Consider the following 26,945-nt stretch of genomic DNA (forward strand, 5'->3'; position numbering starts at 1 on the left):
TTAGTAACCTCTCTTATAGTTACGAAGAGTTAACCTTAGAACTCCGAACTTAATCGAGGCCTAATTAACTAAGAGACCTCTTTTAATAGCCTTAAGAGCCCGAATAACTTTATTTTCGGTATATGAGACTATTATATATTAATAAATAAGTATATAAAAAAGAATTATATTTAGACGATTTTTATAATTATTATAGTAGTTTGAAAATCGTGGGTAGGGTTTTAATGCGGTAGCTGGGATGGAGAAATGGGGTGGCCAAAAGGGGGGGGTGGCCAAAAGGGGGTAGGTCGACTTAGTACTCCATATGCCGCAGGCTTTCACTAGATGCTACAGCAGGCGTGACGGGGATTGTGACTTCATGGTCAATCATCCTGTCCGGATCAGGAGAGGATTTGGTCCTCGCTTTGACCAGCACAGATTGTTCTGCGATTCTTATTAAGACGAATGCTTTCCTTTGTAGAGTTGTTTTCGGTTGGCTAAACATCCTCGTCGACATGGGGACGAGCGTCAAGGGCCTACCCGAGGATTAAAAGGTGTCACAGTCTGAGAGCGCAACTTTCTCATCTTTCGGCAGACGTGACTCCGATAGACTTGCCATGGCGTCGCTCAAGGATGTCGAGATGGCGGGGAAATATTCTTCGGTAGCAAGGCTTTCGCTACCTTAGTTGGGGGTGTTTTTTCGTCTTCAAATCGCCATGCCCATCCTGCACAAGTCCCATTGCGAAGTTGGAATGCAGTCATACCCAAGGTTCGTGCAATAAGGCACTATTCTCGATCATCCAATTCGTTAATTTCTCTGGCATAAGCCGGAAAGTGACGCCTGTCATAACTACGTGTTGACCGGGAATTTGGGTTTGCTGATATACCCCATTCCACGCGCACGGAAGTGAAGTATCGATGAGCTCGAGTGAACAATTTTGTGGCTGTCATATTTCGTACAGCTGTGAAAAGTGATGCTCAAAGCTAGACAGCATGGCATCGGAGTGGGTTTGGATAGGGTTCTGGGGATGTGATACTAGAATCTTTTGAGGCAATGCGCCGGATCCTGGAATTCTTCAGAGACAAGCCTTCGCGCTCGCTTTGCAGCGGAACTTTTTCCTCAGAAAGCTTGCTGATAAAAAAAACAATCTCCCCAATCAGAGCGACTGACTTCACGTCGCAAATAGACCACGTGCGTGGACCGCCCTTGTCGACATTTAGGAGCGATACTATGGAGACGAGTCTGATTCAAGCTAGGGTTGGTGCGGGTGCCCTCCATAGAGGCTTATCACGGTGTTCAGCCATTAATGACCAATTGACTCTCTTGTTGGTCATGTCAATGTCGTCGGAGTCGTTCATCGACCCCGATAGAGAACGAAAATCCGCACAGCCACCAAAGTCAGAAGACGAATTCGCACAGATGCCTTCATATCGTTGCTCAGAGACACCACCCAGTTTCTCAGCTTCATTATGCTAAGAAAACTTAGGGAGAAAAGTTCAGTCTTGTAGTATCACTTCGTGAAGACGATTGAATACTGATCTCTATCCGCGCATAGACTCCTTTGTGCCACAGACTGTCCAGTACTTATCAAGGAAGACTACCTTATTAGGTGAACAAAGGCTCTTGCAAAGTCCCATCACCGAGTGAACCGGCGGCAATCCTTCACGTCACGCGAGTAACAGCTGCTCTTGACATTTAATTACCGGCCACTTATGGCATCACAGAATCGGAGAGGTGCGAGTGGCAAAGTTCGACTTCTTGATACTAGCACAACCTGGAAGTGAATCGGTGAGTTCGGCACTGTTACTCTTGTCGGTGCAGCACGTGTCCACCCAGGCCCAATATATGCCAGATTGCTTCGCAATCTCATATGTCTTGGCGATCATCGCGACCCCCTTTTTTGTCAAAGCGACGGTGAGGCTTTGCATGCTTTTCTTATGGGACACATAGTCTTCGTCTTACACATATGAGACAGAATAGCATTTTTTTTCTCTTGGACTATGCATGGAATTCGAACAGGGCACTTATGAGTCACATACTGATGATTAGGATAGTGGCGATTTGGGTCGGAAGGTGATAAGATTTGAGTTTATAGTCGGTGAGGAGTAAGATGGAGTTCGAAGCGAACATTTGCCCTGGCTAAGAACCATTGGTCTGTGTGGGGTCATATTGTCAGCCTACAGATAATCGAAGCCATGGGCCAATCGGACTCTAATTGACTATTTTCGACGGATGACATAGCCTCTTGTATTGAAATCATCAGGGAGTATTGAGTTGAATGCGTGCTTGGGATACATCGGGCGTACCATGTAGTCAAAAAGCGTATGCTATCGTGTGATTATCCCTTGAAAGCCTGATCCCGTTAAGTTTGATCTTTTGCGCCTTTAAGGACTGAAAAAACCATCACATAGCCTCTAATTATTAGAGCCTCGTCACGTTTGTATGGGATAATGATTTGTTCTTTTTGTCAACCTGTTGCCACCAAATTCAGTCAGACCAGCCTAGTCCAACGTCACATCTCAGAACAGTTAGGCATGATTGCCAGCCATGTGCACTGGAGTTCAACGATAGCAGAATATCGCAACACGATGGTCTATCTTAATTATCCAATTCGTGTTTGAAAGATCTAACACGAGCTCATGGCTGAAGGCAACTCAAGTTTGGTTGTCTTTTTGGTAGTGTTTCAAATAAAAGAGGAATCTAGAACAACACGTGTTGGTAATCATTTCTTCTGTTGGTTCTAAGCGAATCTTGTTCACGATTTGGCTTGAATAAGTAGTCCAGCCTGCCGTAGTTCAGGCTGGAAGTTTGGCTGAACGGGTGTAGTTGATGGATAAAGTCACATGTAAGCAATGATTAGTAACATATCTTTCAGTTTCACCAATAGTCTTGGGCAGCTTTCCTTAAGCTCTTACTTGTATATACTTGGATCAACAGGACCGACTTTAAAGGCTTGAATTCATCCGACGAGAAGGGCTTCCCGTAACGTATTCTCTTTTGTTGAAAATAGCACAGCAAGAGGCCCATCCGAAAGAAAGGGCAAAGAAGACTGGTAAGGAGATAACAGCGCCTAGGATGGAGAAGTTCAAGACTTTCTGATTCGCCCATGATAATCTGTAGGGCGAATAATGGCACAATTGATTGGCACGGGCGGATAGTGAGTACAAGTAATTAACACTCTTCACGCTGAGCGAGCACCAGTGCGATATCGTCAGCTCATCTAGTCAGCGCATTCTTATTCCGTAACGTTACATGGATGAGTTGGCCTCAAGATTTGCCAGGACCAAGGCATTGAAACGCGTTCTTGAACATACTGAGATGGTGGCGTCTAAGCCGCCATCCTTCAACTAGGTAAGGTAAGCAACGAGTGTTTCATCCGAAACATCCTTCTCGCATATCATCCTTCCCTCTTCGTCCATTCGTATCGAACAGGGTCGCTGCCTAGGAGTAGAGAAGGGAGCTACGTCGAGAAGGTCTCGGATCACTTGAACTAAGTTGAGGATCAGCGGGCGACTAGGTAGACAGACGGGCTAAGACTCGAACCCCCCACGTAGCTAGTCTCCTCAGACGTCGGAGGCTGAAATCACACCGCGATCACCATTGGGCGCAAGGATAATGATCCATGAACCCTCTGAAGGATTAACGGAGTTAGTCGAGCTGCATATTCACCGAGACGAATCATGCACTAGGAGCATAATATTGCTCGGCCCGAGACCAGTAAATTAGATGATTGGCTACGAAAGTGTCCGGTCGGGACTAAGAGGTCTCCTGTCATATTTCACATTGTCTGCGCCTCTGTCAAATATGTACTGTTAGCCGTCAAACAACGGTCCAGGCTTACTCCATATCCCAAGGCGGGCAAGTGCTTTGGTTGTCCGTGACGGTCACGGCGTGCGGCTTCAGCCGGCACTCTGGAGTGGACGCAAATCCTTGTCGAGCCATTCATGATAAGGCATGCCGCGTCGGAGCAACGGGACCAAAAGATGAGGCACAACGGGATGCAGGGGCCTCAAAGGAGATCTTACTTGGCACTTTTGCCAACGAATAGACGTCGACCTAATCGTAAAACGTGCACAAGCGACCAGGATTATGATCCAAAAAGGTTTCCGTCGCTCAAATTTCGTGAACAGCGGCTCACGACCGAGATCCGCGCTTCCTCAGACTGCACCGAGATCCGGTTTGAGCAGTAATACATGCAAATACTTTGCCATCCGTTCTTGTCTAGTCATCGCCCGGGAGGCGTGCACTGGGCCAACGTCTCGGTTCGCGCCGGGATTAGCGGCACACTTAGTGTCTTAGGCTAAGCATAACAAGACTCATGGCATGTTGGATTGATCTTTCGTCTATGTTTGCCAAGTTAGGAAGCCCAACATTCAAGCTTACGTATACTTGTAAGCACGACCAGCTTTGGGGTTCTAATCCCACCTCCTACATACCTTCTCTCACACCTAATTAGTCGATTTCCAGGAATACCAGCACCTACAACAATCGGGAGTGGCTGTCTTCGTGCTGCTTTCTATACCATCCCTCTCGTCTTTTCCGCACCCGAATCGCCTTTCGCACAATGATGATCTCGAGTGAGCTGGAGAGGCAGGCGCCGCTGCCAAATGAGAAGTCGGTGAGTACGGGACCAATCTTGGTGCCCGACTCTGCCTCACTCAGTGAAGAGCAGCATGATGGCAATGAGAATCTACCCCCTCGAGACAGTGGAAGAGCAGCTTGGACGAGCCTCATTGCTATCTCCGTCATTGCGATGGCAACCTGGGGTGAGTCAACATGAGAGTCGCTCTGTTGCAGGCCATTTTGACAATCATGAATATAGGCTTCGGAGCCACTCAGGGTGTGTTTCGAGAATACTACTTCAAGACTCCTCCTCTACAAGGGAATCAATTAGTCGCTTCTACAGGCCTGTTAGTAGTGGTAAGGACGCTCAATATTCATTTATACCACTGACCTAAGTTTTGCCAGGGCCTGTTGCAAACTCTGCCGCCGTTTCTACTCAAGATCATCACAGCCTACCCTCACTATAGACGCTACATGATGTGGAGTGGTATGGTGCTAGTGGTAGCATCTTCAATTGGCGCTGCTTTCTCGACTACTGTAAGCAGTTTTCAAACAGTCTTTGTGTTCAATCGAAATGTTGACAGTTTGTCCCAGGCTGTGCAGGTCATCATGACACAAGGGCTCATGTATGGATTCTCGAGTGGCCTTCTCTTCGCACCTTGCTTAAGCTTCGTGGACGAGTGGTTCCTCAAGCGTCGTGGTCTTGCCAACGGCATATTGTATGATGCATAGAACCTTATAGCCAACAGAACGACTAGCTAATTTGATGGTGGCAGTTTCGGAGCCCCCAACATCGCGGCCGCCGGTCTTTCTCCAATATTTTCCGTCCTGCTCAAGCGCTTCGGGCCTCGTACAACTCTGATTGGATGGGCTGTGTTTACAGCAGTGATCATATCACTTGGCATTATCTTCGTTCGCCCTCGACGTACAAGTAAATCGGAAATGGAGGCTGCAGCTCGACAATCATCGTCTACTACTAGAGTCTTCAGAAAGCCAGTGTTTTGGCTCTTTGTTCTTTCGATGACGCTGCAAAGTCTGGCAAACAATTTACCGGCAAACTACCTGCCCAGTTACGCCACGGACCTGGGTGTCTCGCCGGAGAAAGGCGCCTTGTTGGTCACATTCCTGTCGCTGTTTGGGATCATCGGTCAAATCTCGCTGGGAGCCTTGACGTAAGTAAAATGGACCTCAAATCTACGTATGACTCGTTGCTAATAAATAGATACAACAGAGATGCGATCGGACCGTTGATACCCATGCTGCTTAGCACCCTCGTCAGCAGCTTTGCAGTCTTCGTTGTATGGGGATTGGGTATATACTACTGGAATATGGTGATCACTTCGATCTTATTTGGGGCATTTGCTTTTAGCTTCATGGTTCTGCGAAGCCACATGGCGGCAATTGCGGTTGATGATTCCGAGCGGCCGGCCGAGGAACTCTTCGTTTCCGGCATTCTCCTATTTACCAGAGGTGTCATAGGTGTGGCGTCAGGCTACATAGCTGCGGCTGTTCTTCAAAACAGCGAGAGTATTGGAGTGCAGCCTGGGTACGGCGCTGGAAAGTGGCGATCATTCATCATTCTCCTGGGGACGACAATGACCGCAGCTACCCTAGGAGCCTTTGGTCTATTAAAGAAACGGAAGACAGCTTGAAAACTTGCAATTTCCTCCCCAACGATCAATATATCAATTCGATTCAAGCATCAGTAGATATACTTATGTCGGATTAGAAGTCTAATTCGACCGCGGCATACAGCCGACTGCGCAGGGGCTAATTAGGGGCCCTATTTACGATTATCGTAGCCAGCCTAACCTACGGTTAGAACCTCCTTTTTATACCTATTACGTAGATATTTATATAGTTTAATTAATCTCTTTATTACCTACGGTTCGAATTAACTACCCTATAATAGGGATACTAATACTAATTAGTAATTAAACTTTATTATTATAAATCGGTAAGGTATCTCGCTATATAAAAGAGACGACTTTTTAATACCGCACGGGATAGGAGATTTATGCTAATTAACCTTACGAAAGTAAACGAAAAAGGAGGCAATTCTTAAATACCGCACGGAATTAAGTAATTATAGCCCTTTATTACTTACGAGAGGTCGACGTTTATTACGTTAAACTATATTAATTAATAGAACTACTTAAGTAACTAGCCTTTTGCCGTCGCCCTAAGTAGTTTTTTTACTAAACGATTTTTCTATAGCCGGCCCGCGATTAGAAATTAACTAGTTAAATTAGTAAAAGTACGATATAAAAGAGCACCGCGCGATTAAAAAAGGGGATTTTTAAATATAAATATTCTTATTTAGTAACGAAGGTAACCTTATAAGAGTTATTAAGCTAAGAGATCTATAGTATATAAGGAAGTCTATTACTACGAGGATCTTATAAGTACGACTTTAAACCCGCGATCTAAATAACCTTTTCGTAGCTCCTTTAATTACCCCCCGGGTATTATTTAAGAATATAATATAAGGGACGGTCTAATGAAAGAGGAGGGGATTTAGAGGTCCTAACGGTATCGAGCTAAGAGTATTACGGATCTCGGAAATTAACTAAGGAAGCTATTTAGAGATTATAAAGAGTACGAGGCTTAGGAGGCTAGAAGTATATAAGATAGTAGAAATTAGTAACTAATAAAGATCCCGAGACTAATCACTATATCTTCTTATAGTAATATAAACGTTTGCCGCTACTATTATTAAAAAGAACTACTAAAACCTACCCTTTTTTATTAAATAAAAAGGAGGATCTTAGTAAGTACGATAGCTAGCGATTTAAAAAGGTAGTAGTAATCGCTAGAAATAGTAAAAATAAGAATAGTAATAAAATAGCGAAAAGAAGCGAGAATCTCCTAGACCCTAATAAATTCGTTAAGTAGTAAAAGTACGGATTTATTACGACCCGCGCGCGGATTAAATATATCCTTATTAAAATTAAATACGCTAGCGACTACTAATATAAGTATAAACTAGAGCACGACCCTTAGCGAGTTAAGGTAAGGAAAAAAAGAACGAAACCCGATCCTAAATAGAATCCTAATCCTTTATAAGTAGGTAAATATTAACCCGGACTATTAGGGGACGTAGATATATAAAATTACGGATTAGCCTAACGGTAAGTAAATTAACGTAGTATTAATCTATTTAACTAAAGTCTATAAAAAAAAGGGGCTATAGGGGTAACCCCTATTTTACGAGATCGTAGACGACCTTAGCTATTAGCTAAACGAATAGTTCGCGAGCGTAAGCCTAAGAATCGCAAAAATAGTTAATAAATTCCTCTATAAGCGAGGGGTATTACTAGCGTAATTATAATCGTAAGAGCTATACGAAATACTAATAGTAATAATTATAGAAGAGGAATTCGTACTATAGAACTAAGTATAAGTCGATAGAGCGTATAATCGCTTTAACGAATTTAAAAAAAGGGTAAACGACTTAGATTTCCTCCTTATAATTATTAACGGAAATCTATTATTATAAAAGGATATACCGGGGTAAAATATAGTACTAGAAGTACGATAATTAATAATTCTACTTATTTCGATCTATAACTCGTTACCGCTACTAATACGAAATTCGGCGCCGATTAGCTAATAAAAAAAGAAGTAAACGACCCGAAGTTACTAATAATACGTAGCGACGCAGGGTTCGTATATAGATACTAAAAATCTAATAGCGAATACGAGGCAATTTATAAACTTTAAAAAGATCTTCTTAAAAAAGAAATTATACTCTGGGGGGAAGTATAAGGTCTTATAAAAAACCCTAACGATGTTTTACGATTACTACGAAAAAGTCAGAATTAGGGAATACTAATACTATTCGGTAATTAATATCGTACTCATAAGCAAAGCTTCTAATTACTATTACGAAGCGGTACGTAATCTTAATTAAAACGACTTTTTTAGTATAATTAACGTAATCCGAAGCCGCTTCGAGACTTATAATAAGAACTTAGAGCTCCTATCTAAGCTACGAGCGATTTTTTATATATTTATAACTAGGATAATAGAGGGTAAATCGCGAGTAAAGATCCTTAAAAAGCTTATTAATTAAATTAATAAGCTAGTAAAAACCTAGCTAAATAAGGGGATAAACGAGCGGAAAGTCGGATATTTTTATACCGTAGTTTAGCGTATACTAAAAGTAAAGATTACCCTATACTAAGCACCCGAAGACTATAAAACGCTTTACTCGAGGCTAAGATCTAGTTTTAATATTAAAGCGAGAATACTACGCTAAACCTACCTCTAAGCGTACGACGGCCCTTATTAATAATATTAAGTCGATCGAACGTATAATAAAAAAGGAAAAGAGGCTAGATATAGTAATTACTAGTAAGGAGGCCCAGATTTATTAAATAAGTAAAGATTTAACTTATAAGTAGGGTAATAGAAAAAGTAATATTATATTTATAAAAAGGATAGATATTAATTAAGTAATTACTCTAAAGAAGAGCGTACTAAATCGTACGAATAGTATAAAAAGTCGAGGGTAGTAAATAGTAAAACTAGCCCTCGTCGGTTTAACTAATTCCTTATTATATATAAGGGTAGATCTAGGGGTACAAAACCTAGTAACGGTAGCTAAAGTAGCGGCCTAAAGTATATACCCCCTATAGGAGATTCGGAAAATAAAGAAGATCTTACCTCTTATACTAACGAATTAGATTATAATAAAATCGACGATATTAACTACTCTTTTTTTACCCCGTTAGCCTCTAGAGGATATATAAGGCTAAACGAATAAAGGGTAGTAAAAGCTCTTAATAAGTAGGCTTTTATTTATAGATAGTAAGGAAAGGTCCCTTAGATAATAGATATAGAGGTAGCTAAAAGGGCGAATTTAATAGGGCCGAAGCCTATTCTCTTAATAATTAAAGAGAAGACGCTATCTCTTTCGATATTTAAAAAAAAAGAATATAATACTAAGTAAATTTAAGGGTAGTTAGAGGGGTCCTTTTTATACTACTTAGATCCCTCGAATACTAAGCTCGTATAGGTATTCTACGCGAGCAAAAGGTACGGCCTAGATAATTTCTATAGGATTATCCTAAATACTAGGGTATCGTAATAATTAACTAGAAAAAAAGGGCAATTCTAAGTACTATAAAAGATCGCGCTAATAATGCTTAATACGTTAATAGTAGGTATTATAAGGATTAGTTTCGGCCTAAGTAAAGAAATCGTCGCCCTAGGTATAGTAAAAATAGAGACGTACTTCGGAACGATAACTTTCTATATTTTACCCGTTAATACCCTATTTCTCCTATATTTAAAAAATATAAATCGACTAAGTATTATATTCGATAATACGAGGAATAGAATCTCTAGCGGTAAGCACTTCGAGGTAGTTAAATAACGATAGGGGTATGCGTTTATAAAGCTTATTAACGATACGAAGTCGATTAATTACCTAATAAAAAGTGAGCTTAGAAGACTATACTAGAGATTTAGGTACCCGTCGGTTACGAGGCTATATAACTTCTTAAAGTAATTAAGTAATAATAATATCGAAATAGGGGCGCTAGAGTAGTTAATAAAAGTATGCTATTAATACTAGATAAATGCGCAGAGCTTATACAGATTTAAGTTTAAATTGCGTAATAAGCTTAACTTTAACTAGGAAATCGTCGTTAATATTTTCTACTTAAATAGTTAGCTAGTACTATATATAATCGACGTAGCTATATCTTTTTAAATAGGGCAATTCTTCCGGGATTTATAAATAAAAATAGTATGGGTAGCCCTACGAAAAAGCTAGATCGATATATACTAAGGACCGCTAGACGGTATTAGAACTAACGCCGGTATTAGCTTTAAGTTAGTAAAATTTAGGGATAATACGACGGCCTATACTATATAGCTAAAAGTCGTACCCGTTAAAGCGTACTATAGTATTAGAAAAGTAGAGAGGGTATATTAGTAATTAAAAAGGGCGTTTAGAATTATTAAAAAAGAAAATCTAGATTTTATTAATAACGAATACCTCTAGATAGCACTTAAATACTATAACGATACTATAGGGCCTAACGGACTTATATTAACGCTATTAGTATTTAGAGCATATCTAAGAACGACCTTAGCCTCGCTACTATGGCTAAGTATAAGCTAACGAGCCTAAGTAGTTAAAAAAGTAATATAAGTACTACGCGAGGTAAGTATAAAAAAGTAAGTTAACGAGGTAATTATTACGCGCAATAGGCCCGATATAGGGGATAATTTAGATATATTACTAAATTTAGATATATAAGTATAGCGCGAAATTACTTAATAATAAACTGGGCTATATAAGTTAATTTCCGTTAACGAGCGCTCTTATATAGTCGCAAGAGATCGCAACTAGCTACTCGAAGTGTTAATTATAATAGTTAGACCGTATTATATAGATCCTAACGAGGTAATTTTTAACCTATAAGAAGAAGAAGAGCTAAGGGAAACTATATAACCCGCGGTAGAGGTATAGGAAATTATCCTTAACGAAATCGTCGTAGTAGTACTAATAGACGACGAGGAAGAGGATATTACTAAAAGGGTATTAATATTACTAGCGAGACGTCGTAAAAGACTACGACGGTAAGCCCTAACGCGGCAATTTATTATTAATAACGAGGTAATTAATACCTTTTATATAGTAAAAAAGAAAGCCGATTTCGAGCTAGTAGTTAAACTACGTAAAGAAGGCGTAATTATAACTACTAAAAAGCCGTATAAGGGATTAGATCTTATCGAAGTAAACACTCTTCGCGATCGAGGGGTCTATTAATTTATTCTATACGACTTAGAAAAATATACAAACCTCTACATATTTAAATTACGAATAGTTCGTAAGATTAAAAGGAAAAGAACACCCTAGCCGTACGAGAAGTCTAAATACGTAATTTAGGGATATAGTAACGTGGAAAAAGCGACGCTACTTATATAATCGCTTACTATATAGCGCTATAGCTAATAATTAATAATAGTACTAATAGTATCGCTACGGAAGAAAGGATACGAGATTTAGAGCCGTAATATTACCTAGGCCTATACCTAATCGGCCATAGGGCTTATAAGGAAAATCCTAGCCTATTTACTAAAGGAAATAGCTAGTAAGTACTTAGAAAGCACGATTATCAAAGTACTTAAGCTATTATATAGGCTCGTAGAATCGGGTACCTATTAGTAGGCTACTTATTACGATTTTTATATTAATTAATTATTAATAGTTACCTCTACGTACGACCCGTACTTACTAGTCGCGGAGTACGAAGGCGATTAATTTAGGATCGTCGGAATATAGACTAATAATATATTAGGCCTATCTAATATTAATTTTATAAAAAAGGAGGATAAGGAGCTTTAAAAAGCGGGCTTCGTAGCGAAGCTAAAAAAGGTTTTTATAATAAACACCCCCTTAGTATTTAACGGCGGGATTCTCATAATTAAAGGGGAAACCGTCGTTTTTTAATAAAAGGGGTAGGGCGAAAAGATTAACTTTATTAATCCGAACGTAACCGATATTAAGAAGTAGTATAAGGCTAAGCTTGCGCGGGGGGTATATATTATAAGTATTTATTAGCCTAAAGCGATTTTTAATTATATTAGGGTAGTATAGGTTATAAATCTAACCGAACGAGACGTCGAGGTACTTAATAAGCGGCTTAAGTAGTAGTAAACGAATCTCGATCGAGGTCTCGTTTATTACTTAATCGACCTTGCGATTAATAAGCTCTACGTCTTTATTAATAAGTTATTTACAAATAATAACGACCTTACTTCGTAATTAGGGTATATTATTATCCTAGTTAACGAGAGTATGGGCGAGAGCGAATTTATTATATATAATAATATAATCTATTACTTATTAACTAAAAGTAAGCGGGTAATAAGAAGTATACTAGCGTTAGAGGTTTATAATATAGTTAACGGTATTAACCTCTCTTACGTAATTTTAATAACGCTAAAGAAGATTACTAATCGAATTAGCTTTCTACCTATTCTAACGGTTATCTATATAAATTCTTACTTATTATACGAATACCTCGTTAAATTAAGAACGACGAAGGAAAAGAGGCTTATAATCGATATTATAGCCCTTAGGTAATCGTATAAACGGCGCGAGATACTCGAGATCCGTTAGATTAATAATAAAAATAACCTCGTAAACGCTTTTATAAAAGTAATACTAAATAAGGGATTAGAGTAATTCGTAAGTAGCGGAAAAGTTATTATACGAATAAAGGGATAGGTTATATAAAAAGAGTAGAGAAAAGGGGGAAAAGGAGACGACTTAGTAAACGGGCCCGAGGTTAAATTATACCTCTAACTATAGCGGTTAAATTAATAAAAAAAAGAGAAAATTAGTATTAAATTAGAAGTCTAATTCGACCGTAGTATATAGCCGACTACGCAGGGGCTAATTAGGGGCCCTATTTACGATTATTATAGCTAGCCTAACCTACGGTTAGAACCTCCTTTTTATACTTACTACGCAAATATTTACATAGTTTAATTAATCTCTTCGTCACCTACGGTTCGAACTAACTACCCTATAATAGGGATACTAACAACTTGAAAGTGGTATTTAAAGCCTGCCTTCGCAATAGGTGCTCATAGGACACAAATCTGATCCCGGTGATTAAATGGATTTGACAGCATATCGGGCAATCGCTCGTACTTCGCCAGATCCTGGAAATAAAATCGCATTATTTTCTTTTTAGCAAAACTCTCGAAGGTCCTCCCTATGTGTGTCTTTGAACCAAGACGATGGCATACTTCAGACGTCGATTGCTCATTCACCAAGGTAGTTGAGAATTCAGGTTTGGTTTTTAGAAGACCTTGCAGCTTGGCAATATTTTGGTGAAAACAATCCGAACATATAGCGTTGAGCGTGTACTTCTAGTCTACAATTTCAAAGTAGAGATGGTGCCAGTTTCTTTGTTACACTGGCCAGCGCGTCTGTATCTCGGTGGCCATGAATGGAATAGTACTCGCAGTTTTTCACAAGGGTTCCCTCCCCAGTCTCTGCGTCAAAGACGTAGCAGCCATTCTTGACAATATTGGGCGGCGTGTAGAGATGGAGCGAGACAGCAAAATCATTGCTGTTGTTCCACATCTTGTGCACACCCTGGTCGTCGCTCATGTAGGCCACATGGTTCTCTGTGTAAACTGATTCCAAAGCCACATGCATGCTATCATTGGTATCATTCAAGGCGGCTGAGTCGGTTCCCCGGTTGGAGTCCTGAGGAAAGTCGTAGCGTGTCTCCGTCAGGCTTCCTTTGAGGATCTTCATCAAGCAGTGCGCGTTGCTATGACTGTGGATGGGGCTTCCCTTTCCGGGTGTCCAGACGAGGACCAACTATATCCACACAAATTAGAAACAGACGAGCATCTTTCATGATCACAGGTCTTACCAAGTTACTCTTGCCGTTACCCTCATCTACGAGGTTTCGGGTATATGCCATGCTGGGATTGGCAAATGCAAAAGCTCCCCATTCTTTCTCATCGCTGGTATAATTCTTCATGAGATCCATCAACAAGTCAAGGTCGATATCATCACAGGTCAGCCCCGAAGAACCGAGAGCGTCTTTAAGAGCTTTCACAAGCTCATCGAACTTGCCAAGATGTTTGAGGCTAATTGTGTCTTCAGAATGCGGCATTGTAAAAAGCTTGGACAAGTGTTGACGCCAGTCAAGATCAAGAGGGTGCATGAAACGGACGAGAAGGCGGCAAATATAATCTTCTGTTTTCAACCTCTGCATTTAGTATATAAGCCATGCTCCCAGGTACATACCTCGAGATAAAAATTAGCTCTAGATATTACGGAAATTCCAATCTCTAGTCATTTCTTGAGTCAGCCTAGTTGAGCTGCCTGCTACCGGCCTGTTCTCAGTCGGGGGCTGACGTGCATAATGATGGTGGCAATTCTGTGATTATCCCGATAATAATTTGGTTATCAACTCGCTTCGTTTTCATATTTGAGTCGAGCAGGGAAGCGGAAGTAACCAGTGATGTGAAAGTGATTGCGCCGAGAAGTGGCTATGACTCCATTCCGATCCTTCCCCCACATCCTCACCGGGCCATCCTCTCCCTGCAATGCAACGCTTACTTTCCCGTTCCGCCGCGTTTTCGTCTTAGCGGCGAACGCCTCCCAAACTTTGTATTTGCACTTTCCTTTTCCAGTCATAAGTTTGTCGTGATTGTAAGACAGATGAACATGCGGATATCGGGTACCGATTGCCGACAGCTTCTGAGGGAGTGAAAGCGCTCCTGTGCGACAGCCGCGTGGGTACTGGAGAATACAAGCTCAACGCTCCCACATAAGAGTCTAGCCCGGGTGAGACACCGCCCCTGCCCACCCCCTCGCCGAGCGCTCGCAGCCGCCTTGTTCCGACTTTCAGCCTCGGCTGGACCTTGGCGCCTAGTGATACATGTACGATATTCACCAGACGAGAAGTTGAACATCATAGGCTTGAAGATAAGCCCATAGAGCGTAGGGATTCCCCCAAAAGTTCCGTAATCTAGGCAGTCAGCGGACGCAGCCGTGAGGCGCATGTTGCTAGCACTTACGATCTAAGACAAGGAGCCCGAGAAGGCATCGGAATACATCAAGAGTACATTGTAAAAGCAGGGCAGATGTATCTTATGGCTTGAAGGGGAGACAATATACAAATTCGAGATGGTTGTCATGTCATTGAAATGTATCCAGCTGAGGCCGAGCGAACAAGATCATGGCCTGATTTCAGGTAAGACAAAGTAGATTGGAAGATGCATAGACATAATTGGTCTCTGCGACGGTTTTAGGATCAGCAAGGCGTTGAAATGACACGTAATCCAGTGTAGCTATACGTAATATCGGAGTTGAGCAAAATTGTCGGCCGCGAAGAAAGACGATCCCAAGATTGCGACTCATTATCATATAGTTATATGAACTACCTATCCAGCGAGCCCGCCTACCTTGAAACCTACTCCTCTGCACCGTCAACAGTCGTAATGCGTTTACAACATCGCATCTGATTCCTCTCACCTCTTCAAGATGACCGTGGCTGGTTCAAAAAAGATGGATGGTGCTGCTGCCCCTTATGCACCGACTGCGAACCTAGATACCGTGGTTTTTTCCAAAGTACTAGACCGCGACCCAGCGACCATTGACAAGATTATCTCTGCCTGCGAGAATGTTGGGTTCTTCTACTTGGACATTTCGGACCAGTATTCTGCTACAATGCTAGAGAACCTTGACAGGTTGAACATTGTCATGAAGGACTGGTTCGACCAGCCAACAGCCGCGAAGCGCAAAGAGCTGGCTATCAGCATGGCATCTCATGGGTTTGTCAAAGCCGCCCTTCTAAGCTAAGTGCCCGTTGATTTGCTTGCTGAAGCTAATTAAAATGTTGCCCTTAGATACAAGCCAATCGGTTCACAGGCTGGGACGCACGGAGGTCGAGATGGCTGGGAAGTTCTTAAGGTAAGTATCGGTAGGACATGTGGTCACAGACAACGACGATTCTAACAATTGTACAGACGGGTAGCTTTGAACTGGCCGGTCGATGGGGCTTACCGCCAGTGGTAGAAGACAACCTCCAGACATTCATCTCTTTCCAGAGCCAGTGTCACTACATTACTCGAGTGCTCCTTGACCGTATCTCGAACGCCCTGGGGCTGAAGGGAGCGCAGAGCCTCAACCACTTCCACAGAAGCGACTGCCCCTCCAAGAGTGCCCTTGCATTCCTGCATTATATCCCCATGGATCCAACTGGAGGTTATGCCGGACATAATGTTCACACAGACTATGGCACCTTGACACTTGTCTTTGCGCCCCAGTGGGGTTTGCAAGTCCTTTCAACTCCCGAAATATCCTCACCGTCCTCAGCCTCCTCCTCGGCGTCTCACGATTCAGACGAAAGCCTCGATAGTGGCTACCACAGAGGACACAGTCAGGGCCACGCCAACAATGAGCCCAAGAAAGAAATGGCGGAAACACCCATGGAGTGGCAGTATGTCGAGCCACGACCTGGCTGCGCGGTGGTCAATGTGGCTGATGTGCTACGGTTCTTGACGCGCGATAGACTGAAGTCGGCAGTGCATCGGGTCCTTCCGTTACCCGATGTGGATCGCTATTCTGTTACCTACTTCCTAAGACCTAGTGATGATGTTGAGTTTATCGATGGAGAAGGTCGGCTGACGAATGTCATGGATTGGTACGACCGCAAGAACAACATGTATGAGGCTTCTCATGGGAATCAGGATCGGTCTTTGCTCATTGGCGGGTTGTATAAGGAGGTGTAATGTTTCTCTAGAAGGATTGTTCTCTGTTCGACTTCACAGCTTCCCGAACGGGTATGTACCAAGTACGTACTTGTGTCAAAGTAGTGCTTCTTCTTTCCAATCTTCTGTTCGCTCTCTCCGTAGCCTCAGGTCATCTAACTTGACTGTATGTTCTCATCAATACAGTAATTGATGGTTGTCGTCAAGTAGAAGCTTGCATGCCAAACACCTTGGTACCAATCATTATCTTAATGACATATATACACCTGACATAAGTACCAGAATACTCTCCATGGTGAAACAAGTAGTCCTATTTGACCTCTTGGAGCCTGACCAGGCGGCATCCATGCTACCCCGAAGGTACGTGTGCATGAAGCTTACGAAGTTCGACAGCTTCCTGGCCCTCGGCTCGATATCGATCATCCGCTTCCGTTCCTGGCTTGAAGATAGGAAGAATCACTGTCTGGCTATCATGGTCGCTGTTGATACTTGTTGCTCGTACATTCGAGAGGTTGGCACTCTGAAAGACTCCGTCGGTTTTTGCGTAGTGTGCAGCCGAGGGATGGTAGGATGCAAATGATTTTGAAACATCCCGTATCAGTACTCTCAGTACCGGTATGGAGGCTGCAACAATCGTCGCATTGGGTTCTGCGTGAATCCAAATGCTCAAGGCGGCAAGGCGGCGAGAAACTGCGAGAGAGATAGTTTTGTCAATATTCACTTGCGACTCAAGGTAAGACATATAGGAACAACACTGACACTCGGTTCCGACACCCCTCGTGACTTCAAGAGCTTCCACAGCTTTGAGAACAGCAACGATTCCTGCCCTACCATTGTAATCAGTGACCCTGAAGATAAGGTAGGTGCCCCGAGTAGTTTGGCAGACTTCCATTGTTGAGGCAAAGAATGAGTGGTTATCTCACTTACAGCACACCGATACTCATAGCAATCGCGACGCCGGCTTTCTCCCGTTTGACCATTTGTAAGTCCCATACCGAGTAAATTGGAATCAGAGCTAGACCGAAATCTGTCACCGCGGAGACAACTATTCCCAATAAGACGTTAGACCAAGACAAGCCCAGCTTCAGTAGAAGTACTCACTAGACCCGATCATATTCATCCAGATGCCGCTGTTGATTGACCAGCACGAACCAAGTGAAAACGCGCCCTCAGCTCCACAAGTCGGTCTCCAGACCAAAACTGTGTGCACAAGGCACATTATGTCTGTAATGCAAGTGATCAGGATAATCACAGGACGCAACCATCCTGTCGTGAATCTCAGCAAGGTGAGGGCGAATGACGTCTTGCTGAAAGCTAGGGAAAGCTTCATTGCATTGTCGGATGCCAAGTTTGCGGGGGTAATGATGGGCCCTGACAGAGTGGTAACTAGGTAACCAGATCCGAAAACGACTGTTTGGAGTGAGACCCCAATCATTAGGAACATCCATCCTATAATGAGGAGATAATCGTCCCACCACATCATTCTAGTACGAACTAATCTACAGTAGATTCGGAGCACGAGAAAGATGGTTGACGTTGATGCCATTACCCATATTGATGCGAGCACTGTCGTCGTCAAAGATGGGTCTCCGAAAGGCAAGGGGTACTGTGTTGGCATGGTTAGCTACACAATGCTTGAAGGTTCCACGGCATAGATAATGGATAGAGGAAGGAAGCAAAGGTTAGAATGCGCTCTGGTCCTAACCCTCGAGCACACGGGTTACTTTATGGGGGCGGGCGTAGTGCTCAAGTCTTCTTTTTCAGGTAGCTTTAACATTGCCTGCGACCTCTAAGGGACGTGTTGGTTTGCTAGCCTGATTTCCGACGTCTCAGAACCTGGCGAATTCTTTCAAGGGTGTCGTGTTAGCAACTGAGCAAGGATGTCCAATCTGCAAGTACTGTCGAGAAGAGATTTCGTATTCCCTCAGAGCTATTAAGCCTCTCATCTGTACTGGTCACAAAGAATTCCGTGGAAGTTATCGTAATAAATCCAGAGCTGGCAATGGAAAGGAGCCACTTATACTGGAGTAAGACCGCAGAAATTATGACGAGACAGCAAGATAAAGAACGAAAAGGGGCATTGTTGGAGTTACGTTCGTGATTGCGCTTTACACCAACGCGACTGGCTTCCTACGCCCGCCCGAGAATGAGAAAAAACTTTTGTTCATCCAGCAAGTCCACCTGAGTCTCAACCTATTGCCTGTACAGTCAATACTTAGACGCCTCCTGGTTGAATTATCCATTTTAAGCCCCTTATACTACTACACATCCTGACACTCCCTTCGTCGAACACTGCAACAGACTGCGGAGGTTGAGGCTATCTTCTCACCAGTCGCAATTCTTGATATCGCACATTCGACCAATATTCTCAGCAACGGAGGCGTATCTTGAGTCACTGATCAATAGCAGGTCCATGTTGAGTTTACGCCTTACTCTCTTCCGGTGAAAAGGTCGGGTCAACTTGATACTGTTGGTTTGGCCCGGAGAAACTTCCTCTCTGGGTCCATGTTTGGTCAGGCAAATGTCCGTACATGCATAATGAGGATGTCCCCAAAGTCTGGATGGATCCAGTCCCCGCTGCGCCGCAGCATTTCTGCTCGGCGAATCTGTTGGTCCACGAGGATACGCAAGCGGTGGCCAATGAAAAGGAAGGGAAGCATCGCTTAATCTAACAACCAACAGTAAGAAACGGATTAGGCTTAGTCTATGTTTGCCTGCATTCGGAGTGAATCCGCGAAGGACTAGCTCAGCAGAGCTCGCCCAGCTGCTGTGCCGTATCCAATATTTGAATTTTGGAAATGTAACAGAAAATACGACGCGTACAGCGATGCAAGATACGCTGTCCAATAGATTGCAGTGATTTACGAAAGGTCGTGGCTACTGACAAGTGCTGGAAACCGAAAGCGAATGACTCCGCTTGACAGCCCTTATTATGATCGAGCATCGGTGCCGATGAGTTTACCGAATGCTGATCGATGGATGTCTTAAGAAGACAGACATCGGCCACGTCGTTTGATTTGGGTTTTGCCAAGATCTCTTCCATCAACGAATGTGATGCCTTCAACGGTGTGGTACACCGCTGCAGCGGTTCTATTCTTTGTTCCAACATTTGCAGCATCCGCGTCTTTTGGACCTGCTAGCGGCATTCGGTCCAATGCTGCATCCCAACTCACAGGGGTCTGTCAGCTTCTAGATGTGGACGTCTTGGCCTTGAGACTAGGATGCTGACCGACTCATCTTGCAGTGCGATATCCTCATCCGCGCTGGGCTCTCTGGCCAAATTTTCTTTTCGAACGACACGGAGTACGCCGTCACCATTCAGTCTTACTACTCTGGCGATGTTCAAGACGTTCGACCTTCATGTATCCTCAAGCCCACGACTTCACAGCAGGTTTCGGACGCCATCAAGTCACTTAACAGCGAAGCCTTGGGCTGTTGGACGGTGGCCATACGTAGCGGTGGCCACTCACCATTCCCGTCGAATAATGCTGCCAATGGCGTTACCATCGATCTCGGTGGCATCAATTCCATTAGCTATATGGAGAATCCTGATTCGCCGGGACACGGTGTCGCAGCGCTCGGCCCCGGTGGGCGCTGGAGTGAAGTCTACTCTGCCCTCGAGGAACAAGGGGTGATGACAACGGGCGGACGCGAAGGTCATGTTGGTGTGGGAGGGTTCTTGCTTGGCGGAGGTAAGGCGAAATCTCAGCTGAATCACGAGGTAATTAACTGAAACATTGGTAGGCTTCTCATGGTATTCTGCGAAGTACGGCCTTTCCGCCGATAATGTTTTGAACTACGAGGTACAGATATTCATGATGAGTGCGGTTCCAAATCGTGTGCTAACAGCGTATTTGCGCAGGTGGTGCTCGCTAATGGTAGTCTCATTGAAGCGAACGCGACGGCGCATGCGGACCTCTTCAAGGCTCTGAAAGGTGGCATGAACAATCTTGGTGTCGTGACAAGGTTCGACCTGCGAACTTTCCCTGCAAATGACATTTACGGTGGTATCGTCGCATTCGCATATACAGACAAGGAACCCGTCGTGAAAAGCTTCATCACTATGGTCAGAGAGAACGAGGAAAATCCTGCCGAGAGCGGATTTGTTTCCTTGTCATGGGGTCCTGGGCGAGATCCTTCAGTCGCCTTCATTACCGCCAACGTTGATGGCGTCAGCAAATCGTCCTCCTTCGCCGGACTCGCGGACTTGGGGCCTCTTATTGACACCAGATCGGCGGTCCCGAACTCAGAATTCGTCAAGCAGCTCCAAAGCACACTCGGTTTGTACAATGTGTGGTTTACGCAGAGCTTCCACGCAACCATGGAGATGGGCAGGAAAGTTCTTGAAGTTTTCGAGGCTCTCATCGCGGACCTGGAGGGAAAACTCGACGAGAATGCGACGATAATATTTGTGATGACTCCCCTCTCAACCAACTATGCTAACAACGGGCCTAATATCCTCGGATTAAACGAAGAGCTGACAGAGCCATCCGTCGTGCTTCAAGTCGAGTGCTTACTTCCAACCCCAAATGACGAGGCATTGTTGACAGGAAAGTTTGAGGCAGTCATAGATGAGATTTCCGAGCATGCTGCAAGGACAGGACAAAGTACAATCTTCAAGTACATCAATTACGCACACCAGACACAGGACCCACTTCAGTCGTACGGAGGCGATAATCAGGACTTCTTGGAGAAGGTGGCTCAGACTTATGACCCCAATGGCTTCTTCCAACATCGGGTGTCAGGAGGGTTCAAAATTTCCAAAAGCACTAGAGCCTGACTGACAGATGAGGATTATCGAAAGATTTCCATGCATATACCCCGAACTCAGTGCCTCGCTCAAGTAATCTAATTTTAACACCTCATTCCCTCTCTAGATATCAGTAACACTCATGAACCATTCTTTCCGTGACACCTCTTCGCGATACCTTCAAGTGCACAGCTGGGCGTAAGGTGCCTTGATTATATTCGAAGTCTTCTCTACAACAAAATCTTCCACCGTAAAAAGCAGTGAGTGCAAGTTTTAGAGACGTTCTTGAATCTTGTTGGCTCCAAGGCCCACCAATTCTGTGAAGCTGGATTTACGGCCACAGCGGACGCTAACTAATAGGTATGACGATCTCTTACAGTCTGTGGCTGAATGTGCATTAGCAGGGCGGAAATTAACGTTTGACGTCGACATGATTCATTACGAGAACCGTTATTGTTGGAGGACTAATGTGCAGAATGGGCCTCAATTCTTCCCGAACTCGAAATCTTTTTTTGATTTAACCAGGATGAGCCAAGACGACTTGTGATTTTGTATCAAAACGAGTGCAGCACAAAATTCAAGCCATCTTGATGCAGACCTTGCCGATATGAGTGCCGCTGGTGAGATACTCAAAGGCAGCGATGATCTGGTCTCTACTGGATCCGAACTCCCTCTCGACAGGAACCTGCAATTGACGGGTGACAACGTAACGGGTGACTTCCTCCAAGTGCTGCCGCGATCCCACCATGATACCTCGCACAATCGCGCCTTTGGACAAGGCGAGTGCTGCGACGTCAGGCATCTTTTCCTGCGGGCATGACGCAAGGAATCCAATCACGGCGATGGACCCCCCGTACGCCACGGCATTGATGCTCTCGGCAATCGTACCAGCACCGCCATTCTCAAATACGTAGTCGGCGCCGTGGCCCTCTGTAATCCTTAAGACATCCTCCGACCACTTTGGGGTCTTCTTATAGTTGATCACATGGTCAGGGCCGTAGGTCCCCTTCACGTGTTGCAACTTTGAGTCTGAGGAAGAAGTGATGATGGTGGTTGCTCCGGCTGCTTTGGCGAGGATGAGGCCGGTAATGGAAACACCACCAGTTCCTGGGTGGCAAGTCAGGTCTTTGATGTATTCTTCAGGGCAAGTGGGATTGAATATAATCACCAAGAAATAAGACAGTCTGGCCAGGCTTGAGAGCTATGTTGCCATAGAGAGAATTCCAAGCAGTCGTTCCAGTGCAGACCAGCGCCGATAGCTGGGAGTAGCTCAGCTTAGTCTCCTTAGGCACCTTGACTAATGCAGAGCTTGGAAGAACAATGTACTCCCGCAGGGCACCATCTACACAGCCCCCAAGACTGTGATTCCAGTCTTTCATGGCGCCATAAAGTGTGCTCAGATCAAAAGACGAGATCACTTTGTCGCCATGGGCGAAGTCGTCAACGTGGCTTCCCACTTTAACAACATCGCCAGAGAGATCGGAACCGGGGACCACGTTGTCCTTGACAGGAAACGGGTACTGTCCGGTCGCAACGGCGAAATCGCGGAAATTGAGAGCGACACTGCGAATGCGGACCAGAACTTCGTTCGAGGAGGGTTCTGGGATTGGCTCCGTCCCAACAACGAGGTCGTTGACGGATGTGCGCTGAGGAAGCCTGAAAACCTGCTGAGTTGCCATTTTGAAGGTGTAGTAGTGATAGGTTATCGTGGAGTTTGGTGAATGAGCAGGATGTCTGGACTCAAAGTGAATGAGGTTGTTGACCGAGAGCTAGCAAAGCTTATGAGAGCAGGCTTGCTGATCGATATTATATATAGAAAAGTCTTGTCCAAATCCACTCTCATGTTTGATGCGCAACGTCCCAAACTTGCTGATAAATATGTCTTGAGATGACGAACCGGCAGTCACTTGTCTTCAGTGGACACCGAGCTCTGAGAGGCGTATCATTGAACCACCAGACCATGACATTACCTCAACTAAGCATCATGACTCAAAGAAGATCACAACATGATTCGACAGACTGATTTAATACGTCATTAAGACTTATTTTCTGGCTGGACTACTGTGTTCAGATGTTGGTATCTGGGTCCTGAGCGCGTGTAATTTCTTCTCCAACTTTGGGGTGAAAATCATCCACCCATCCTACCGGCATTATTGCATACCCGGCCTTGGCGTCAGGGCGTAGGCTCTATATGTCAGACACGCTTGCTTCGAGATTGAATTGAAAGGCGAACATTAGCCGGACTCTCCTGGGTTTTATGTTGATCTACGTACCTGAGATCACAATGGTTCAACATATTAGTCTTCGTGTACCCGGTCTCGGATTAACCAAGCAAAGCATCTGCCCCCTCGACCAGGTGCACGAAGCTTCATTCAAAAAGCCCATGATCTGTTCAACACATGTGCTGCCATGGTATTTTGTTTCCTAACGTAAGATTAACGCGAGCAAACCTTTTCTCCATGGTTGAAGAAATCGAGTTATTGGAATCAACGGGCCTTTATTCACAAAGAGGTAAATTTTCTATAAACCGTAGCGCAATTCTAAATTAAGTTATCAAGAGCTCGCTTCCTGACTCCTGAAATTGCAAACACGCAAAATCTTTTCGTCTTCTAAGTGCAGCGTCCAGAGCCAGGTTGGCTGCATGGAAACGTAAGTTAGTATGGAAGAATTCGTTTGAGGACTAGAACAGCAAAACTCACCAGCCAGTTCCGCAATGCGAAGAGCTCGTTCCACAAAACCCTGAAGAGCTACAGCATTGATCATCAAAAGGCCCACCAGCACATGTGAAACCTCCCTTGCTAGAGCCGCAAGTGCCATCAACAGACGGGATGTTGGCTGTGAGGCAGCCGCTCGATGAATCTTTTTGGCTATAATAGATACGACGTCAGCAATAAAGTCCAGCATTTCGCACCTTATTTGATGCGAAAAAGAGAGAAAAGTCGAATACTAGACACGCAAAAACTGAACTGAAACGTACCATCCCTGGCCACAATGAGCGCCAGTGCTTCCACAATAGCCTCCACTTGAGCAGCAGTTTCCAAGACCAGATCCAGCACATGTCTTGCCGTTTTTCGTGCCGCAAACTGCATCACTTGATATTCCAGTGCAAAGGCCGTAAGACAGCTGGCAGCCATTGCGACAATGGTCGGTGCTTTTTCCGCAGTAACCGTTGGAAGAGCAGCAGTCACCAAAGGTTGAACCTTTGCAAGTCTTGCCATTCTTCGAACCGCAATTTCCATCGGTTGAGATGCTTGAGGCGCCCTCGTTACAGGTTCCAAAGGATGGTTTGCAACCAGCATCGCAGTGATCGGAAGATTTACCACAGAACCCGCCAGACGAGCAACAATCTCCAAAGGCTGAACCCTTGCATGTTTTGCCGTTCTTACCGCAAGTTCCATCCGTGGAAATGCTTCCAGCAGCTGTGTTGCAGGTACCAAATGATGCGTTGCAACCGGCATCGCAGTGGTCAGATGACTTGCCACAGTAGCCACCGGAAGAGCAGCAATCGCCAAATGCAGAGCCCTTGCAGGTCTTCCCGTTCTTGCCACATTGACCGTCAGCAGAGATACCGCTGGCAGCTTCATTACAAGTGCCAAACGCAGCATTGCAACCAGCATCGCAATGAGCGGTAGATTTGCCGCAGAATCCAGTGGAAGAACAGCAATCCCCGAAGGAAGAACCCTTACAGGTCTTTCCGTTTGTCCCACAAGTACCATCAGTGGAAACGTTGTCTTCTGCGCCACATGTGCCAAACTGAGACTGGCAGCCCGCCTGGCAATGGTCTTTGGAAGTGCCACAGAAGCCGCCAGAGGAGCAGCAGTCGCCAAACTTCGACCCCTTGCATGTCTTGCCATTCTTCCCGCATGTTCCATCCGTAGAGATACTACCCGAGTCCGCGTTGGAACAGGTGCCAAAGGCCGCATTACAGCCAGCATCGCAGTGATCAGAGGATGTTCCACAGTAACCACCGGATGAGCAGCAGTCTCCAAATGTTGACCCTAAACACGTCTTGCCATTGGAGCCGCACTGGCCATCAGAGCTGATATTGGTCGTCGCACCACATGTGCCAAAAAGGTCTTGACAACCACTTCCACAGTGGCCCAAAGTGGTACCACAGTAGCCGCTCGAAGAGCAGCAGTCTCCGAAGGGGGAAGTCGTACAGTTATACTGATTTGCTCCGCCACATGAGCCGTCGGGAGAGATACTCCCGGGCCCGGGTGGTGGGGCGGGAGCAGGTGCGGGTGCGTTGCAGTTACCGGCGGCTGGTTGACTGTGTCCCGTGTAAGTCGAGTGATCAGCTGCCACATGTGCCAGGACAGTAAATAAGGTATGAGACATAAGGCTTACCAACCATCGCCGCAGAATGCAGAAGAACGACCGCATTTACCATCCTTGGAACAGCAGGCGCCCCAGACAGGGCTACATACGAAACCAGTTGTACCTCCGCAGGTTCCATCTGGCGTGACTTCTCCAGTCTGCCATGGTGACAGTGTTGCGGTTGTAGCTGTGACGCTTTGAGACGCGACGAAGGCCGGCAAAAGCCAGCAGAATATAGCTGCCTTCATGTCGAGCACGGAATTGGGGAAAAGACAAGCACTCTTCTTTCGTAACTAAGTAAGGTAGGTTCACGATGCAATTCGTGGTCTTGGAGAGCGAACAGGTTTACGGATTTTATATACACCATGTTCCCAAGCAGACATCTCCAGAGATTGAATATGAACAAATGCTCCTTGGATGGAAGTACGGACTACTTGGACTTGGCTTTGCTCGGAAGGTTGTCCTCATTCAGCATTTCGCCCCATCGCAGGCAATAGTGCTACGGTCATACGCTAAGAGTCCGAGGGAACCACTTGATGATTTTGATGGCCCCTGGGATGACGGCCCATAATTTAGACCATAGTCTCTGAAGCGGTGGCTCATTCGCATATTACGTAAAGCATCAATGTTGGCGATTCAGCATCACACCCGCTTGTGAAGTGGAATTAGAGTCCCTGTTCCTGATGCCTAGCAAGGATGCTGATCCTGTGGCTCTCCACCGGATCTGGCTGGATAGAGCCAAGCTTTGCGGTCCGGGCCAAGGAAAGAAATCTACATGCATCGGCATCCCGCACTTGCCTCAACTTGGTAGATATCGGGCTGCCATGGGGCTCTCACGGCTCAAATTTGAGGGCTGGACGGCTTGGCTATAGTCAGACGGCCTCACAGTTTCTATCAGAGCCGTGGGGCCGCACCTTTTCCGTGTTCTAGTGCCTCGGCATGCATAGAAGGGATGACAGGATACGAACTGCTAACAATTGCGGTAATTACAGCGCCTGTTCAAATGATGATTATGGAGTTATCAAGGGGATAAGAAGGAATACGATCGTTGCAGGGTAACATAGTTGATGA

General features: G+C 44.7%; 10 protein-coding genes across 10 annotated transcripts; 3 read left to right on the forward strand and 7 right to left on the reverse strand.

Annotated features, from left to right (window-relative positions):
* Positions 1-292: 292 nt before the first annotated feature.
* Positions 293-3,922, reverse strand: CLUP02_17825 (uncharacterized protein; the record flags this gene model as incomplete). The annotated part of the gene is made up of 18 exons (XM_049296729.1): positions 293-402; positions 541-656; positions 711-765; positions 883-963; positions 1,017-1,208; positions 1,272-1,452; positions 1,506-1,539; positions 1,596-1,640; positions 1,703-1,937; positions 2,020-2,115; positions 2,201-2,307; positions 2,417-2,481; positions 3,031-3,166; positions 3,233-3,327; positions 3,411-3,440; positions 3,550-3,637; positions 3,719-3,775; positions 3,822-3,922. The coding sequence occupies 18 exons, from the start codon at positions 3,920-3,922 to the stop codon at positions 293-295; spliced, it is 1,824 nt and encodes a 607-aa protein (XP_049137953.1).
* Positions 3,923-4,544: 622 nt separating this feature from the next.
* Positions 4,545-6,195, forward strand: CLUP02_17826 (Mch2p; the record flags this gene model as incomplete). Its single annotated transcript, XM_049296730.1, has 6 exons — positions 4,545-4,746; positions 4,803-4,900; positions 4,949-5,080; positions 5,138-5,262; positions 5,320-5,715; positions 5,775-6,195. The coding sequence occupies 6 exons, from the start codon at positions 4,545-4,547 to the stop codon at positions 6,193-6,195; spliced, it is 1,374 nt and encodes a 457-aa protein (XP_049137954.1).
* Positions 6,196-13,454: 7,259 nt separating this feature from the next.
* On the reverse strand, positions 13,455-14,253 carry CLUP02_17827 (cysteine dioxygenase; the record flags this gene model as incomplete). The annotated part of the gene is made up of 2 exons (XM_049296731.1): positions 13,455-13,901; positions 13,957-14,253. The coding sequence occupies 2 exons, from the start codon at positions 14,251-14,253 to the stop codon at positions 13,455-13,457; spliced, it is 744 nt and encodes a 247-aa protein (XP_049137955.1).
* Positions 14,254-15,578: 1,325 nt separating this feature from the next.
* Positions 15,579-16,828, forward strand: CLUP02_17828 (uncharacterized protein; the record flags this gene model as incomplete). Its single annotated transcript, XM_049296732.1, has 3 exons — positions 15,579-15,868; positions 15,944-16,007; positions 16,064-16,828. The coding sequence occupies 3 exons, from the start codon at positions 15,579-15,581 to the stop codon at positions 16,826-16,828; spliced, it is 1,119 nt and encodes a 372-aa protein (XP_049137956.1).
* A 134-nt stretch (positions 16,829-16,962) lies between these two features.
* Positions 16,963-18,287, reverse strand: CLUP02_17829 (uncharacterized protein; the record flags this gene model as incomplete). Its single annotated transcript, XM_049296733.1, has 6 exons — positions 16,963-17,020; positions 17,079-17,136; positions 17,189-17,497; positions 17,567-17,634; positions 17,735-17,852; positions 17,909-18,287. The coding sequence occupies 6 exons, from the start codon at positions 18,285-18,287 to the stop codon at positions 16,963-16,965; spliced, it is 990 nt and encodes a 329-aa protein (XP_049137957.1).
* Positions 18,288-19,861: 1,574 nt separating this feature from the next.
* Positions 19,862-21,587, forward strand: CLUP02_17830 (FAD binding domain-containing protein; the record flags this gene model as incomplete). The annotated part of the gene is made up of 4 exons (XM_049296734.1): positions 19,862-19,984; positions 20,052-20,499; positions 20,552-20,610; positions 20,670-21,587. 4 exons carry the CDS (start codon positions 19,862-19,864, stop codon positions 21,585-21,587), a joined length of 1,548 nt encoding a protein of 515 aa, XP_049137958.1.
* A 547-nt stretch (positions 21,588-22,134) lies between these two features.
* On the reverse strand, positions 22,135-23,236 carry CLUP02_17831 (uncharacterized protein; the record flags this gene model as incomplete). Its single annotated transcript, XM_049296735.1, has 2 exons — positions 22,135-22,664; positions 22,726-23,236. 2 exons carry the CDS (start codon positions 23,234-23,236, stop codon positions 22,135-22,137), a joined length of 1,041 nt encoding a protein of 346 aa, XP_049137959.1.
* An 866-nt stretch (positions 23,237-24,102) lies between these two features.
* On the reverse strand, positions 24,103-24,691 carry CLUP02_17832 (uncharacterized protein; the record flags this gene model as incomplete). Its single annotated transcript, XM_049296736.1, has 3 exons — positions 24,103-24,194; positions 24,257-24,424; positions 24,535-24,691. The coding sequence occupies 3 exons, from the start codon at positions 24,689-24,691 to the stop codon at positions 24,103-24,105; spliced, it is 417 nt and encodes a 138-aa protein (XP_049137960.1).
* A 248-nt stretch (positions 24,692-24,939) lies between these two features.
* Positions 24,940-25,492, reverse strand: CLUP02_17833 (uncharacterized protein; the record flags this gene model as incomplete). Its single annotated transcript, XM_049296737.1, has 2 exons — positions 24,940-24,981; positions 25,049-25,492. 2 exons carry the CDS (start codon positions 25,490-25,492, stop codon positions 24,940-24,942), a joined length of 486 nt encoding a protein of 161 aa, XP_049137961.1.
* Positions 25,493-25,555: 63 nt separating this feature from the next.
* CLUP02_17834 (uncharacterized protein) lies at positions 25,556-26,039 on the reverse strand (the record flags this gene model as incomplete). Its single annotated transcript, XM_049296738.1, has 2 exons — positions 25,556-25,827; positions 25,985-26,039. 2 exons carry the CDS (start codon positions 26,037-26,039, stop codon positions 25,556-25,558), a joined length of 327 nt encoding a protein of 108 aa, XP_049137962.1.
* Between the last annotated feature and the right edge of the window lie 906 nt (positions 26,040-26,945).

Source organism: Colletotrichum lupini, chromosome 10, assembly GCF_023278565.1.
Source record: "Colletotrichum lupini chromosome 10, complete sequence".
Classification (NCBI taxonomy): domain Eukaryota; kingdom Fungi; phylum Ascomycota; class Sordariomycetes; order Glomerellales; family Glomerellaceae; genus Colletotrichum; species Colletotrichum lupini.